Source organism: Nyctereutes procyonoides, unplaced genomic scaffold (assembly GCF_905146905.1).
Source record: "Nyctereutes procyonoides isolate TBG_1078 unplaced genomic scaffold, NYPRO_anot_genome, whole genome shotgun sequence".
Classification (NCBI taxonomy): Eukaryota; Metazoa; Chordata; class Mammalia; order Carnivora; family Canidae; genus Nyctereutes; species Nyctereutes procyonoides.
In genome coordinates, this window is record NW_026575139.1 from 24248663 (window position 1) to 24262681 (window position 14019).

General features: G+C 50.4%; 1 protein-coding gene across 1 annotated transcript; it reads right to left on the reverse strand.

Annotated features, from left to right (window-relative positions):
* Positions 1 to 8667: 8667 nt before the first annotated feature.
* FOS (Fos proto-oncogene, AP-1 transcription factor subunit) lies at positions 8668 to 12077 on the reverse strand. Its single transcript, XM_055304543.1, has 4 exons — positions 11783 to 12077; positions 10790 to 11041; positions 10240 to 10347; positions 8668 to 10115 (listed from the first exon to the last, which is right to left on the reverse strand). The coding sequence occupies exons 1-4, from the start codon at positions 11921 to 11923 to the stop codon at positions 9474 to 9476; spliced, it is 1143 nt and encodes a 380-aa protein (XP_055160518.1). The 5' UTR covers positions 11924 to 12077; the 3' UTR covers positions 8668 to 9473.
* Between the last annotated feature and the right edge of the window lie 1942 nt (positions 12078 to 14019).

Below are 14019 nucleotides of genomic sequence, written 5' to 3' on the forward strand. Positions count from 1 at the left end.
GCCATGGAAACCAAACAGTAAATAGAGGACTCGCGAGCTCCTGGCCGCGCCTGACCCTGCGGGCGACCTGGCCTGGAGCGGACGGCCGGAAGCTGGGAAGGGCCAGGAGAGACCTGGGTCTGGCCGAGAGGGCAGAGGAGGGGGGCGGCTGCGGGAAGCCGGCTCTCCCTCTGCCCGGGAGCCAGCAGGGGCCGGTCTGGAATAGGAAGGAGCCCTCCTGGATGGAAGCAAAGAAGCCTTCCTGTCCTTTCTGGAAGGGCTTCCATCGGCCTGCAGGGTTGCCGGGGAGCTTGGTTTCGCTTTGTCTGGTCTCACCAGCGGCTAAGAATTCAGGGATTGGAGCCGCATGACCCCGGCTCACATTCCAGCTCGGCCACCCTAGTTGGATGATCCTGAGCAGATCACGATCCTTCTGTGCGTCGGATTATTTTTGTAAGATTCATAGCAGGACTTACCTGCTAGGGTTGTTTTCACGAGTTAATACAAATAGGAGCGTGTGTCCGTGTGTGTTTGGAAGAGTCTAGCACATGGTGAGCCAAATCAGTGCTAGCTATTTTTATTCCTGAGCAGCAAAACAGTAGCTCATCGAGTATTAGGCAACTGCTAAATCATAGTGTTGTAATGTTTTGTCTTCTCGATTCGTTTTTCAGTTTTACAGTAAGTCACTGTAAAGGAATTTTCCATCTTAAAGTTAATATTAAAGTTTAGGAAGGTGTTTCCTGTGTCAACTGAGATGTGCATTTCCCAAATAAAAACATCACTCGTCTCAGTTTGCATCGCTTTACAGTATTAAGTTTCAAACACAAAACTCCACACGGTCATATATCATAACAGAACCGAAGGAACTCCTGTTCAGTTTCTCAGTCTTTCCAATCATTGTTGCCCCCATTTTTTTCAGACCTCTTTAAACAGTACTGGGATGCCTGGGCTGCTCAGTGGTTCAGCATCTGCCTTTGACTCAGGTGGTGATCCCAGGTCCTGGGATCAAGTCCCGCCTCAGGCTCCCCTCAGGGAGCCTGCTTCTCCCTCTATGTCTCTGGCTCTCTCTGTGTCTCTCATGAATAAATAAATAAAATATTAAAAAAATAAAAATAAAAAATAAATAAACACAGTACCGTGTAGTACCATAACGCTGGAGACGGGCCTGGCACCCAAAACAATCTCAAATGACCCTGAACCATCACAGACTTACTCTTAAAGTGAAGGCATATACCTAAGTCCATGTGTTGGGGACCAACTCTTAGTATAACTGGGAGTTTACTTCCATGTAGAATACAAGGTGTTAAAGGATAAGTAATTTTTAAAATGAAGCTTACCTATGCATTATGAAAACTCAACAGCCCTCCCAGCAACTGTTAAAACAAAAGACTTTTTTCAGGAAGGAGTATTTCGTCATATCTAAAATTGGCAGTTTGTGGCATTAATAAAGCAAACCAACTTTATTTGGATTTTTTATTACTTTTAAATTCTCAGCAGATAATGTGACCCTTTGTGGAAGACAGACCCTTGGGTGACCCCAGTAATTCCTATCTCCTGGTGTCCATGCCTTTGTGGAATTCCCTTCCCTTGAGTATAGGTGGAACCTAAGACTTACATCTCAGCAATAGAATATGGCAAAGGTGATGGGATGTTACTCCTATGATATGTAATATGCAATGTTTATATATCTACCTATATCTATTTCTACGTAATGGAGATCTATCTGTCTATCTTACCAGCACACACTAGTAGGTTCTCCTCACAAGCTTCACGAAGTGAGTGGCCATATTGAGGAAGCAGCCTCCATGACCTGACAGTGGCCTCTGGCCAACAGCCAGCAGAAAGTCAGGCCTTAGGTATACAATCATGAGGAAATAAAGTCTGTGACAACCAGAATGAGCTCAGAAGCAGACTCTTCCCCATTCAAGCATCCGGCTGAAAACTCAGCTCAGCGCACGGAGCTAAACCACTGAGTCCACAGAAACTGAGAGAAGACACGCGTGTTGTTTCAAGCTGCTAAGTATGTGATAATCTGCCGTAAGAAGTAGAATCCTGGGATCCCTGGGTGGCTCAGCGGTTTGGTGCCTGCCTTCGGCCCAGAGTGTGATCCTGGAGTCCTGGGATCGAGTCCCACATCGGGCTCCCTGCATGGAGCCTGTTCCTCCTCTGCCTGTGTCTCTGCCTCTCTCTCTCTCTCTCTCTCTCTCTCTCTCTCTCTCTCTCACACACACACACACACACACACACACACACGAATAAATAAATAAAATCTTAAAAAAAAAAAAAAAGTAGAACCCTAATCCGCCTGCTTTGCCTGCACCTAGTACCGTCGGCTCCCACCTGGCCACTCCTGGTGTAGCAATGTAGCACTACATACACTTCTCAGGCCTTCCACCCTGAGTGATGGGCCAGGAATAGGCCCCTGCAGGGCATCTTCACAGGAGTCATTGATGTCAGAGTTTTAAACCTGGAAGGGGAGCTCTTTGAGATTTTTGAGACCCACTCCTGTTGTGGTAGTCTCAGAGGGGTTCTGAGTCTCACCCTCGATCACATAAGTACATTTTTAGGAGCAGATTTTAACATTCTAGCAAAACAGTGAAGCACTTCAGACCTTACAGTCACAAAGAGCTGATTTCAAATCTCAGATCTGCTGCTTACAACTGTGTGACCTTGGTCGATGTAATCTTTCCTAAATCACTTTCCTTATCTGTAAAATGAAGATCCTAATATTATCTGCCCCATAGGGTTATGGTAAGGTCTAAATGGGAGCCTCCATTCAATAAAGTAAAATCATTACTATGTGCCCAGTATGTGCCAGTTACCAGAGGTAAAATAAGTGAAGCAAGACGGTCTCTGATTTAGCATGGCCTGAGAAATGGCTTGGCACAAAGCAAGCATGCGTAAAGTGTTAGCCATTATTAATATTATACCCTAGGGCCCCGGGTTCTGTCCCCACCACATGCCTCCAGACAAACACTATAACCTCACATATAGAACCTCTAGTGTATAATTCCAACTGCCCACACCCCCCACTCTGGATGTTCCACAGGCATGGGAAACTCCACATGTCCAACATAGACCTTATCTTCTTATTCCCCCTTCTTCCTATATTCACAGTATTACAGCCTCCTTGCGTGTCAAGCCCAGTGAACCTGAGAGTGATTTGGTTCCTCTCCCTCTCTCACCTCCTACATCCACTCAATCACCAAGCCCCAACAGTCCTACCCCTCAATTACCTCTTGTTCCTTCCTCTCTATTCCCACCACCACTGCCTCGCTTCAGCCTACACACAACTGAAGCAAGTAAATACTCAGCTTTTCATGATCTGGCCACAGTTACCTCTTCTTGACCTATCTTCAGCCCTCTCCATTTTGATGCTGCAATATTAATGTCAATGAAATCAAATGTACTTATATGATGCTCTGTAATTTACATCCTCCTTCCTCTCCTCCTCCCCCTTCCACTCACATTGTATAGTTCAGCAAAAGCAAATGTGCTGCTTTATGGATCTCTGCCTTTACAGTGCTATCCCTCTGCCTCCTGGAATCCCTAAACCTGCCACTAGCTGGTCTAGCAAACTCCGTCCATCTTCAATGCCCAGCTCAGAGGTCACTTGCTCAGAAACTTCCCCATATAGGGTTTGTCACTCCCTCTTCCATGCAACCATTGTGCCTAATGTTTTCATTGTTACAGGGTATTATGATGTATGCATTTACATGTCTTTCTCCCTTCCTAGACCATGAACTCTGTGTCTTGCTCACATCTGAAACCAGCACCTGATAAAAAAAATAGACACTTGGCAACCTTTTACTGAATTAAATGAAGCCCATGCTTGCTCCAGAAGATAAATGTTTTCTTCCCTGACCCCCATCTCCCATAATTACAGAGATAATAAATAATAGCTAACACATCTGCACTGTGACAAGCACTGAGTACATAACTTTTTTAATGCTTGCAACAAACCCAAGAGATAGGTACAATTATCCCCACTTTTACTGATGAAAAAACTAAGGTGCAGAAAGGCAAAGTAACTTACCCAAGGTCAAGGAGCCAGGATTCAAAGCTGTGTCTATGCTCTGAACCACTCTGCTATGTTGGATCCAAATCTAGATTAATTTATCATCATCTTGATAATTATAGCTGTGATGAGAGTCTCATAATTGATCAAAAAGCCTGAAAATCGATCACCATTTCTGTAGATCTAACCACAAATTGTTCCCCAAAGTGAACTTGGCAGCAGGCAGGGCCTCTATCATCCACCCTTTTGAGGGAGGTGCTGCCAGTTTGCTCCTCACCCTTTAACAAGTCCTCCTTCCTAGGGGCCTGTTCCTAATGTAACCATCAATCAAACCCCTCTGGGTTCTTATCCTAATCAGCTGATTGAACCAAACCTAAGCGCCTTGTCAGTGTGAGCTGAAAGTAAAAAGGGCTTATTAATTAAGAAGAGCTGATGGCCATCAGGCCTGGCAGCCTCTCTGGGACAATGGCCAAGAGCCCTTTCTGCCCTTGGGCAAAGGAAAGGCAACTCAGTTTTAGTCCTTGAGTGAGTGTGTAAAAGCCACTGAAATGAATTGCTTTGAACTAAACCAGTTTATGAATTGCTTTCTCCTGCGTGCAAAGAAAGTGGAAATCTATCCAGCCAGGTCCCTTCAGGGACTTTGAACTCATTCGTCCGCGGATTCAGTACACTTCACTCCCAACTGCTTTTCTTCAGGTCTGGGCATATGCTTGGTAACCAATGATTATGATAATGACATTGATATCAGCAATGACAGTAATAACAGCTAACCCTGATTCTTCTATTCTAATGCAGATTAAATTGTAGGCTTTGTAATTTAGCTTACCAACTGCTAGGCATTGGAAAACTCAAGTGGATTTGTGTGATGGTCTAAAACTTCATAGGAACATGAGTGAAAAACACAGGTTTGTTTGTTTCTTTGAAGATGATTATACCTATATTTACCTATACATCCATTCTTCATTTGATGTTGAAACACATTTCTCAATTTGTAATTAGTCTGGAAGTGTCACTGACCTGCAGCACGCTTGTATTTTTGGTACCTCTTAAAATTTCTTCCCACGCTAGCTACTTCCTCACTTTAATATTATACAACCCTTGTATACAAGGATTTAAAAAAAAAAAATCCTTAATACAGGATTAAAAAAAAAAAAAAAAAACCCAAAGGACATGCTCTTCTACCCAGAGAGAAGTCTGTGAAATACACACCTCCTCTTTTAAATTCGACTTATCTCCTTTTAGATATTTTTGTAATTTTCAGCCGCCTTCACTTATGAATCCATCTTCATCCACTTAACAAGCATCTGAGTGCCTAATAGATACTGGAGATATGAAAGTGATCAAGACAGGGCAACCTGGGTGGCTCAGTGGTTTAGCGCCGCCTTCAGCCCAGGTGTGGTCCTGGAGACCCGGGATCCAGTCCCACGTCAGGCTCCCTGCATGGAGCCTACTCCTCCCTCTGCCTGTGTCCCTGCCTCTCTCTCTCTCTCTCTCTCTCTCTCTCTCTCTCTCTCTCTATTTCTCATAAATAAATAAATAAAACATTTTTTTAAAAAAGATAGCAATTGATTTACTTTCATTGACACATGGAAAGTTGTTGTTGATACGAAATGACTGTCATTAGAACAAATTGCTAAATGTTAATATTTGCACATGATGCAGGGATGTGCAAAGACAATACAGGATCTATAATTCACTATTATATAAAGATAAGTATTTTTTTCTCCTTCCCTTTGTCCATCTAAAATTAATATGGAACTAGAAGCACAATGGCAGCGTATTCACTTTGGAATTGAATGGGCAGAGGTAATCAGAGGAGGCAAGTAGATGAATTCCAGGAGACAACGACAGAAGTGGGGCCTGTGTTTGAAACCAGACATAAAAGATGTGAAATCCCCATTGCTTAATATCATAAAAGGGTCTGGAATAGGAGAATTATTTTTTAATTAAGTAGGCTCCACACCCCATGTAGGGCTCAAACTCACAGCTCTGACATTTGAGAGTCACATGCTCTACCAACTAAACCAGCCAGGCGCCCTTGGAATAGGAGAATTTAGAGAATATGTGTGGAATTTATTTCTGCTCATGGAAATAGAGCAAAATGTATTCTTTTAGTTACCAGGTAAATATTTATTGACCTGTATTATATGCCAGACACTGAGACAGGTCTGGAGATCCACTGATGAGCTAAAGTAGAAATGTTCCCTGTAAGGAAATGACCCCTCCCATCTTTATTCCCATCCCTATTATATGTGTATCTTTTGGGGTAGTTGTTTTGTTAAGACCAGCAGGGGGTCATACCTTGTGGGTAGAGGTCAGTCTTTCCCAAAGTCATATCTTGTGGGTAAAGATCAGTCTTTCCTAAAAGGAAGTCAGCATTCCTAGTGTACACCATCCATAGGAGTTGTTAAATCCTGACTCAGAAAAGGGAGATGTGGAAAGAGCCCTTTGGCTTCTTCTCTTGACCCCATGAGAATAGTCCACAGGGAGCTTGGTGTGATGTCAACTCTATGGAGCACACTCTGGCCTCTGAGAAGCCTATTAAAAGGATTCCCTGTGTGCAAGTACCTCTCCCTGGACCTGCACTGTGGTCTTGTTGATGGAGCAGCCTGGTCTCCACTGGGTTATGGTGACTAGAGGAAGGGTCTGGGCATAGGCTAAGGCTGTCAAAGGGAAAGCAATGTCCTTTCTCTATAGTCAGCACAGGATTGACAGGGGCCATTAGCCAGGTCCTGGGAGCAGTTCAGTGTCCAGGGCTGAAGTCCAGCCACACTTCTCCACTTCCATGGGTTGTTATCCCTGTACCCTGTAAGGGGAGCCAGCTGGCTTCCTTACAGGGTATCTCACCTTGTTATTTCAGATCTGGGTGTTAGTTTCAGTAGTTTTCTAATTAGTCTCGGCCATATTTAAGGCTACAGAGGGGTGCCTGAGGTTGTTCAGTTGGTTGAGCATCTGACTCTTGATTTTGACTCAGGCCATGATCTCGGGGTCATGAAATCAGGCCCCACACCCCCAAACCCCACTCCGCTCTGGCTCATGGAGCCTGCTTTAGATTTTCTCTCTCCCAGCCCCTACCCGCACTCACTCTCTAAAAATAATAATAATAATAAAATAAAGGCTACAGAAAATTTACCCTCTGAACAGCAAACAGGGAGTCTAAAGTCACTTCCATTACTGTAAGACGGGCAAGAGTAACATGCAAGTGGTATGGCACATATCTATCAGTGCTCTTAAGAGCCTAAAGTAAGTTGGTTTCAAATGTCAATTATGTGTGGCCTAGGTAGATCAGAGGTGAAAATATCAACCTCAACGGAGCTGTCATTTTCAATTAAAACTTTCAGCTTGACTGAGTGTGACACCCCATAACCACCCAGTGATTTTCATTATCACCAAAGCATTGGGAGGCTAGCACTGAAGCACCTCTTCCACTAGGCAGGTGTGGAAGCATGGTCTCTGGCTTTCAAGCATGGGGCCAGCATGGTATCTGAGAGCAGCGGGGAGAAAGGCTCCTCTCTTCATGATTTGTGCATGTGCGTGTAAGGGACCCATTACTAGAGGTGCCCCAGACAAAGGTCATGTTCTTCTTTAAGATGATAAAGGTTCTAAGTTACAGCTCATGTTGACTTCTCCATAATGAGCTATTATGTAACTTTTTATTGACCGAAAGATCAACCATTATTTGTACTGTTGGAGAGATCTCTTTCCGATTCTCAGAGCCAGTTTTCTCTTCCCTCAGTATAAACTAAAGAGCAGGTATATGATCAAGAAATGTCAGAAATTGGAAGGCATTTATCACTAAGGGATAGGACAAAAGCTCTCCCTTTCTTATGAGAATAAAAATAGTCCAAGGAAGTGTATGTTCAAATGGAGGCCTGAGAAACTTTTCTTTTTTTAAACCAAGTATTCAGAGACAGCTTGGCCTTAGGGATAGGGGAAGGAATGAGGAAGTTAAGACTCGAATCTCACTAGTGCAACATTGAGAAAGTCATTCATTCTAACCATTCTTCAATTTGCTCACTCTGAAGGTAGGAGCAAACCCTCACATAATCTTGTGGGAATAGGAAGCTAAAGTGGTTTGTACAAAACTTAAATTTTGTTTGTTGGGCAGCCCGGGTGGTTCAGCAGTTCAGTGCTGCCTTCGGCCCAGGGCGTGATCCTGGAGTCCCAGGATGGAGTCCCATGTCGGGCTCCCTGCATGGAGCCTGCTTCTCCCTCTGCCTGTGTCTCTGCCTCTCTCTGTGTGTTTCTCATGAATGAATGAATGAATGAATGAATGAATGAATAAATAAATAAAATCTTTAAAAAATAATAAATTTTGTTTGCTAAAAGTATCCCATTAAGTTCAAGACATTTCAACTTAACATAGGCACAACTAAATTTAAATATCTCCCCCTTTGACTTGCAAACAGAGAAGCAGGCAGACGTGTTCCCACAGAGCTATTGCACAGCCAACTCCCACCCCAGAGTCTGCTAGAGAATCTTAGCACGGCCGTGTGAACACATGTATTTGTCAAATATTCCAACATCAGCTCTAGAGTTTCCTTCTCCTTTTTGATAAGGGATCAAACAAAGGGGCGTGTCCCCCTCCAGGTGCTACCCTTCTGGACGAACTGGTCTCCAATCCCTTTCAGAATCTTACAAAACTTCCCGAATGAAGAGCACAAGGTTGGTCGCATTCAACTTAAATGCTTTTATTGACAATGTCTTTGAACAATAAGCAAACAATGCTTAAATTTTTCATTCAAATTCACTTTCCACATGTCAAAAGACCTCAAGGTAGAAAAAAATAAAATAAAAATATAAATATCTGAGAATCCATCTTAATAAATAAATTAAAAACACAATAAAACGTTTTCATGGAAAACTGTTAATGTCAGAACATTCAGACCACCTCAACAATGCATGATCAGTAACGTTACAATGAACATTGATGTTGAAGAAAAAACTACAGTACATGGATAGAGCTATTTATTTCTATCTACTAGAAAATAAAGTCATATCTTTTCTTAGTTTAATATTGGTCATTGCTAATCAGAACACACTATTGCCGGGAACACAGTAGTTATTGTTAAAATCAGCTGCACTAGATACAATTCGAAAATATCCAGCACCAGGTTAATTCCAATAATGAACCCAATAGATTAGTTAATGCTATGAGAAGACTAAAGAGAAAGAGATAAGAGACACAGACCCAGGCCTGGCTCAACATGCTACTAACTACCAGCTCTCAGATGTGTCACTGGGAACAATACACACTCCATGCGTTTTGCTACATCTCCGGAAGAGGTAAGGACTTGAGGCCGCGCGTGGATGCTTTCAAGTCCTTGAGGCCCACCGCCTGGTGTGTTTCACGCACAGGTAAGGTCCTCCCTAGGTCTACGGGAACCCTCGAGGGAAGACGTGTTTCTCCTCTCTGTAATGCACCAACTTGGGCAGTAGCACCCTAGGGTGCCTGCCGCCTCCCCTCCCTGCCTGCTCACAGGGCCAGCAGCGTGGGTGAGCTGAGCGAGTCAGAGGAGGGTTCGTTGCTGCTGCTGCCCTTGCGATGAGCGGCCGCACAGCTGGGGAAGGAGTCAGCCTCAGGGTAGGTGAAGACGAAGGAAGACGTGTAGGTAGTGCAGCTAGGAGTACAGGTGACTATGGGGGTGCACAGAGGCTCGGGCTCTGTGGCCATGGGCCCCATCCCCAGGGAGCCACCATGCAGGGGCTCCCAGTCTGCTGCATAGAAGGAACCAGACAGGTCCATGTCTGGCACGGAGCGGGCGGTCTCCGAGCCGCCGGGTCTGGATGATGCTGGAAACAGGAAGTCATCAAAGGGCTCGGCCTTCAGCTCCATGCTGCCGATGCCCTTGACGGGCTCCACGGAGGGCTTGGGCTCAGGATCATTGAGGAGGGGCAGGGTGAAAGCCTCCTCGGACTCCGGGGTGGCGGCCTCGGGCAGGCCCCCGCTCAGATCTAGGGAAGCCACGGACATCTCTTCGGGGAAGCCCAGGTCATCAGGGATCTTGCAGGCAGGTCGGTGAGCTGCCAGGATGAACTCTAGTTTCTCCTTCTCCTTCAGCAGGTTGGCAATCTCGGTCTGCAGAGCAGACTTCTCGTCTTCCAGTTGGTCTGTCTCCTGTACCCAGAGGGATAGAGCAAAGCATAAGACGCGGGCTTACTCAAGGGCCCAGCTCCCGGATACCCAGTCTCCAACTTTTCCCCTAAGTTTGAAAAAGGAGTGACCCACAGGGTCTACCTACCGCTTGGAGCGTGTCAGTCAGCTCCCTCCTGCGGTTCCGGCACTTGGCTGCAGCCATCTTATTCCTTTCCCTTCGGATTCTCCTTTTCTCTTCTTCTTCTGGGGACAGCTAGAAAAACAATTTCCAAAAAAGGCCAACAGTCAGTAACAAGGTCTGCCATCAGCTCCGTTCAGCCACCCCGGGGGTGAAACTGGTCCCTGCCGCTTCCCAGCTTCCTGGCACCCCTGCGAGGAAGCCATTTCTAACCTGCAGTTGCGGGCTGGGTGTGACTTGCATTTAAAATAAGATCCTTAGCAAGAGAACAAAGAAGAGCCCGGTCTAAAAGCAGGAGAAGGAGCCTATGAGGGAAGAAATACTACCAGAGTATTTCTTGGGGTAGGACTCTCGGAGTCCGGCTTGGGACGGAAGTGGCTTGGAGCCAGGGTTCCTCGTGGAGGGCAGATAGGTGGTGACTTCCATCAGTGGCTTCACCCTGCCCACGGTGCTCCCCATCTCCACCAACGCCAACCCACGCCCCCTGCTGAGAGAAGGTGCCAGGAGAACCGCTCACCTGTTCCACCTTGCCCCTCCGGCCAATGCTCTGAGCTCTGCCTCCCGTCATGGTCTTCACAACGCCAGCCCTGGAGTAAGCCCCAGCCGAGGGGGTGGGGACTCCATACGGGTGGGGGGCTCTGGTCTGGGACGGGGCCACGGAGGAGACCAGGGTGGGCTGCACCAGCCACTGCAGGTCCGGGCTGGTGGAGATGGCAGTCACCGTCGGGATAAAGTTGGCACTGGAGACGGCCAGATCGGTGCAGAAGTCCTAGAACGGAACAGAGGGGGGAAAGCTGACGCGAGGGAGCAGGCTCCGGACACAGGTGCGGCGGGCCGGGCGTCCAGTGCCGCATGCAGCGGGGGAGAGGAGGACGAGCACGCCCGGGACTGCTCGGGTCTGCTGATGTGCCCCTCCTCCTGGAGGCAAGGGGCTCTCCGTGTCCTCCCAAGAAACCCGCGACGCAGCGCGTTTCTCCTCCACCCTGCTGCTGCGTCCCCGTTACCCCTCCGGCATCACTCGCTTGAAAGGGGGTTTGTTATAAATATCCCTGACGTCTGCGCTGACGCAGGCGCCGCTCCGGAGTCTCCTGAATGAACTCGCTTTTTATCAATGAAACTGCCTTACACACCCGCCGGCTTCACCCTCCTCCCGCGCCCCTCCTCCCTGCTCCAGGCTGCGAGGGGAGGGGTGGGGGCGGGGGGATTGCCGCTTCCCGTCGCCTCGCGGAGGAGCCAGGCGCTAGTTCGCGAGTCTTTGCTTGGGACACGCCGAGCCCCGGGTCATGCCAGGGAGCGCGGCGCGAGGGCGGCCCCAGCCGAGCCCGCCGGGGGAGACGGGCCCGATGCTCGCCAGGACGGCGTGCGCGCGCTCCACCGAGTCCGGGGGTCCCGCCGTAGGGCAGCTTCCCGCCCCGACTCGCCCTCCCGAGCGTCCCGCCCCGGAGTCGGAGTCTCCCCCCTGGGGTCGGACCCTGCCCCGGGCCCCGCGGCGGCGCGGAGCCAGCCTCACCTGCGCGTTGACGGGAGAGCCCATGCTGGAGAAGGAGTCGGCCGGGGAGTGGTAGTAGGAGAGGCTGTCCCCGGCCGGGGACGCGCTGCTGCAGCGGGAGGAGGACGCCTCGTAGTCGGCGTTGAAACCAGGGAACATCATGGTCGCGGTGAGTCTGGGCCGGGGCGAGGGGCTGAGGGGCAGAGACAGGTCGGAGCTGTGGGGCAGAGCTGGGTGGGAGCGCGGTCACTGCTCGCTCGCTCGCTGCGCCGCGGCCGCCGGCTCCGTCTCGGCTTCTCGGCTGCTCGCTGCAGATGCGGTTGGAGTACGAGGCGCCGCAGCAGCGCCTTTATAGCAGCATTCTATGAATGAGCCCCCACCCACGTCATGGGCGCAACCACCGCGGCGCCGGGGGGGGGGCCGGCGGACCTGCACGCCGCTTCGGCCTCCTTGCCGCCGCCGCCGCCCCCGCCGCCTCCCACTGCCCGTCTTAGTGTGGTCCCTTATCTCCTGAGCGATTAGCAGTCTGGGTCTTCGGGGTCTCGTGGAGCCCCCGAGGTGAGGGACTCCGGCGACGGCTCCCCCCACGACCGCAGGGAGCGGCCGTGGAAACCTGCTGACGCAGATGTCCTAATATGGACATCCTGTGAAGGGGGGGACGGATTGACGGGAACTGCTCGCCGGCTGCAGCCAACACCGAGGGTGCAGCGCGGGGGGTGGCGGGGGCCGCGGCCGGGGGAGGGGAGGCGGGAAAGGAGAAGAACGCGAGCGAACGTTCGCACCTGGTTCAATGCGGACCCTTGTTCCCGGGGCGGGGTGGGGGGATGGGCCGGGAGCGCCTTTTTACCAGTATACGGCACCCCGGAAATGTGCTGGGGCTCAGGTATGGGAGAAACAGGTACACAGCCCGAGGGCTTAAGCCTCGGCCCCAGAAGGAATGCGCCGCCTCCCCCCTACCCCCACCGCCCCCGGCCATTCCGGATTCTACCCTGTTTCAGCGCACACCGTGAAAGCAGACCCTCAAGCCCCCGGTCCGCAGCAGTACTAGGGCTGTTACTGCATTTGGAAGCAGAAAAGTCGGGAAATCCGAAATAAGGGAATACGTACGCTAACCTACTTTATCTACGATGTTGGGTATTTTAATTTTAATTGTTTTGGTTTTTTATTTTTAGGGGAAAAAAAGCGCATTTTTTTTTTCTCGGCCATACTTAGGGATATTAGCGATACCGTCAAATCTGCGACGCTAGCCAGTAAATACTGGGCAGAGCCTCCATGCAAGGATATCTGATGGGTTCGTTTGCCTAGTTCTGAGCTGGGGCCCGGGGAGTGGGATGCGATTCCGGGGGTGCTATGTGGACAAGGTGGTCAGTTGAGGGTACCGGGTGGAGAGAGTTCCCCGGGGGAGCGCAAATCCGAGCTGGGAAGTTAGACGAGGCTCGGTTCCCCCAGGAAGCTGGGCTTACTGGCTGCCCACAGCGGGTGATTTTCCAGCGCAGACTTGGGGGGGGGGGACCGGGGGCGCTGGAAGGGCTGTAGCCAGCAGCTCCCAGGAGGGAGACCTCGGCCGCTGTGGGACCTCAGGCGCCGCTCTGTGGCCTGGAAAACCGGGTTGGGGCGGTCGGGGACTCGAGCGTGCGTTGCGCCCCCAGAGACCCCCCCCCAGTCCTCCTCCGCTGCAAAGGACACCTGGGGTCACATTGCCCCTGCCCGGGTCCCAGCGCGCGGCCTCCTCCGGGGCGCGAAGTCGCAGAGCCCAGCGGAGCCCCCGTGTGCCTTCCCCACTCTTCCGGGCCCGGGGCTCGCGGTGGACCCCTGGAAAGGGGCGAGGCGGGACTAGGGCCGCGGGCGGATCCCTCGGGGCGCGCGGGGAGCCGGACCGCCGACCTGCCTCCCGCCGCCGCACCCCGGAGCCAGGCGATCCTGCTATAGATAGTAACAGGGAAGCGGCTGTTTACAGCAACACTGCGCCGCCAGGGCTGTCTCCAGGCGACGCCGCGCGGCCGGGCGCGCCGTCGGCCCGGCCAGGCCGCCCTCCCTCCTCGCTCCCCCGGGGCCTCGGCCTCCCCGGCCCCGCCGCGGCCACTCCCGCCGCCTGACATCATCCTCCGGGTCCGGGGGCTGCGTGCGGCTGGCGCGCGGCTGTGCGCTAACCTCCATTCTTAGAGATGAGAACCCGGCGGGAGCTGGGAGGGCAGGGAGGCGGGGATTCGTGGAACTGGGCCACTTGCTATTTTTGCATTCCCTGTCACAGGCAGAGG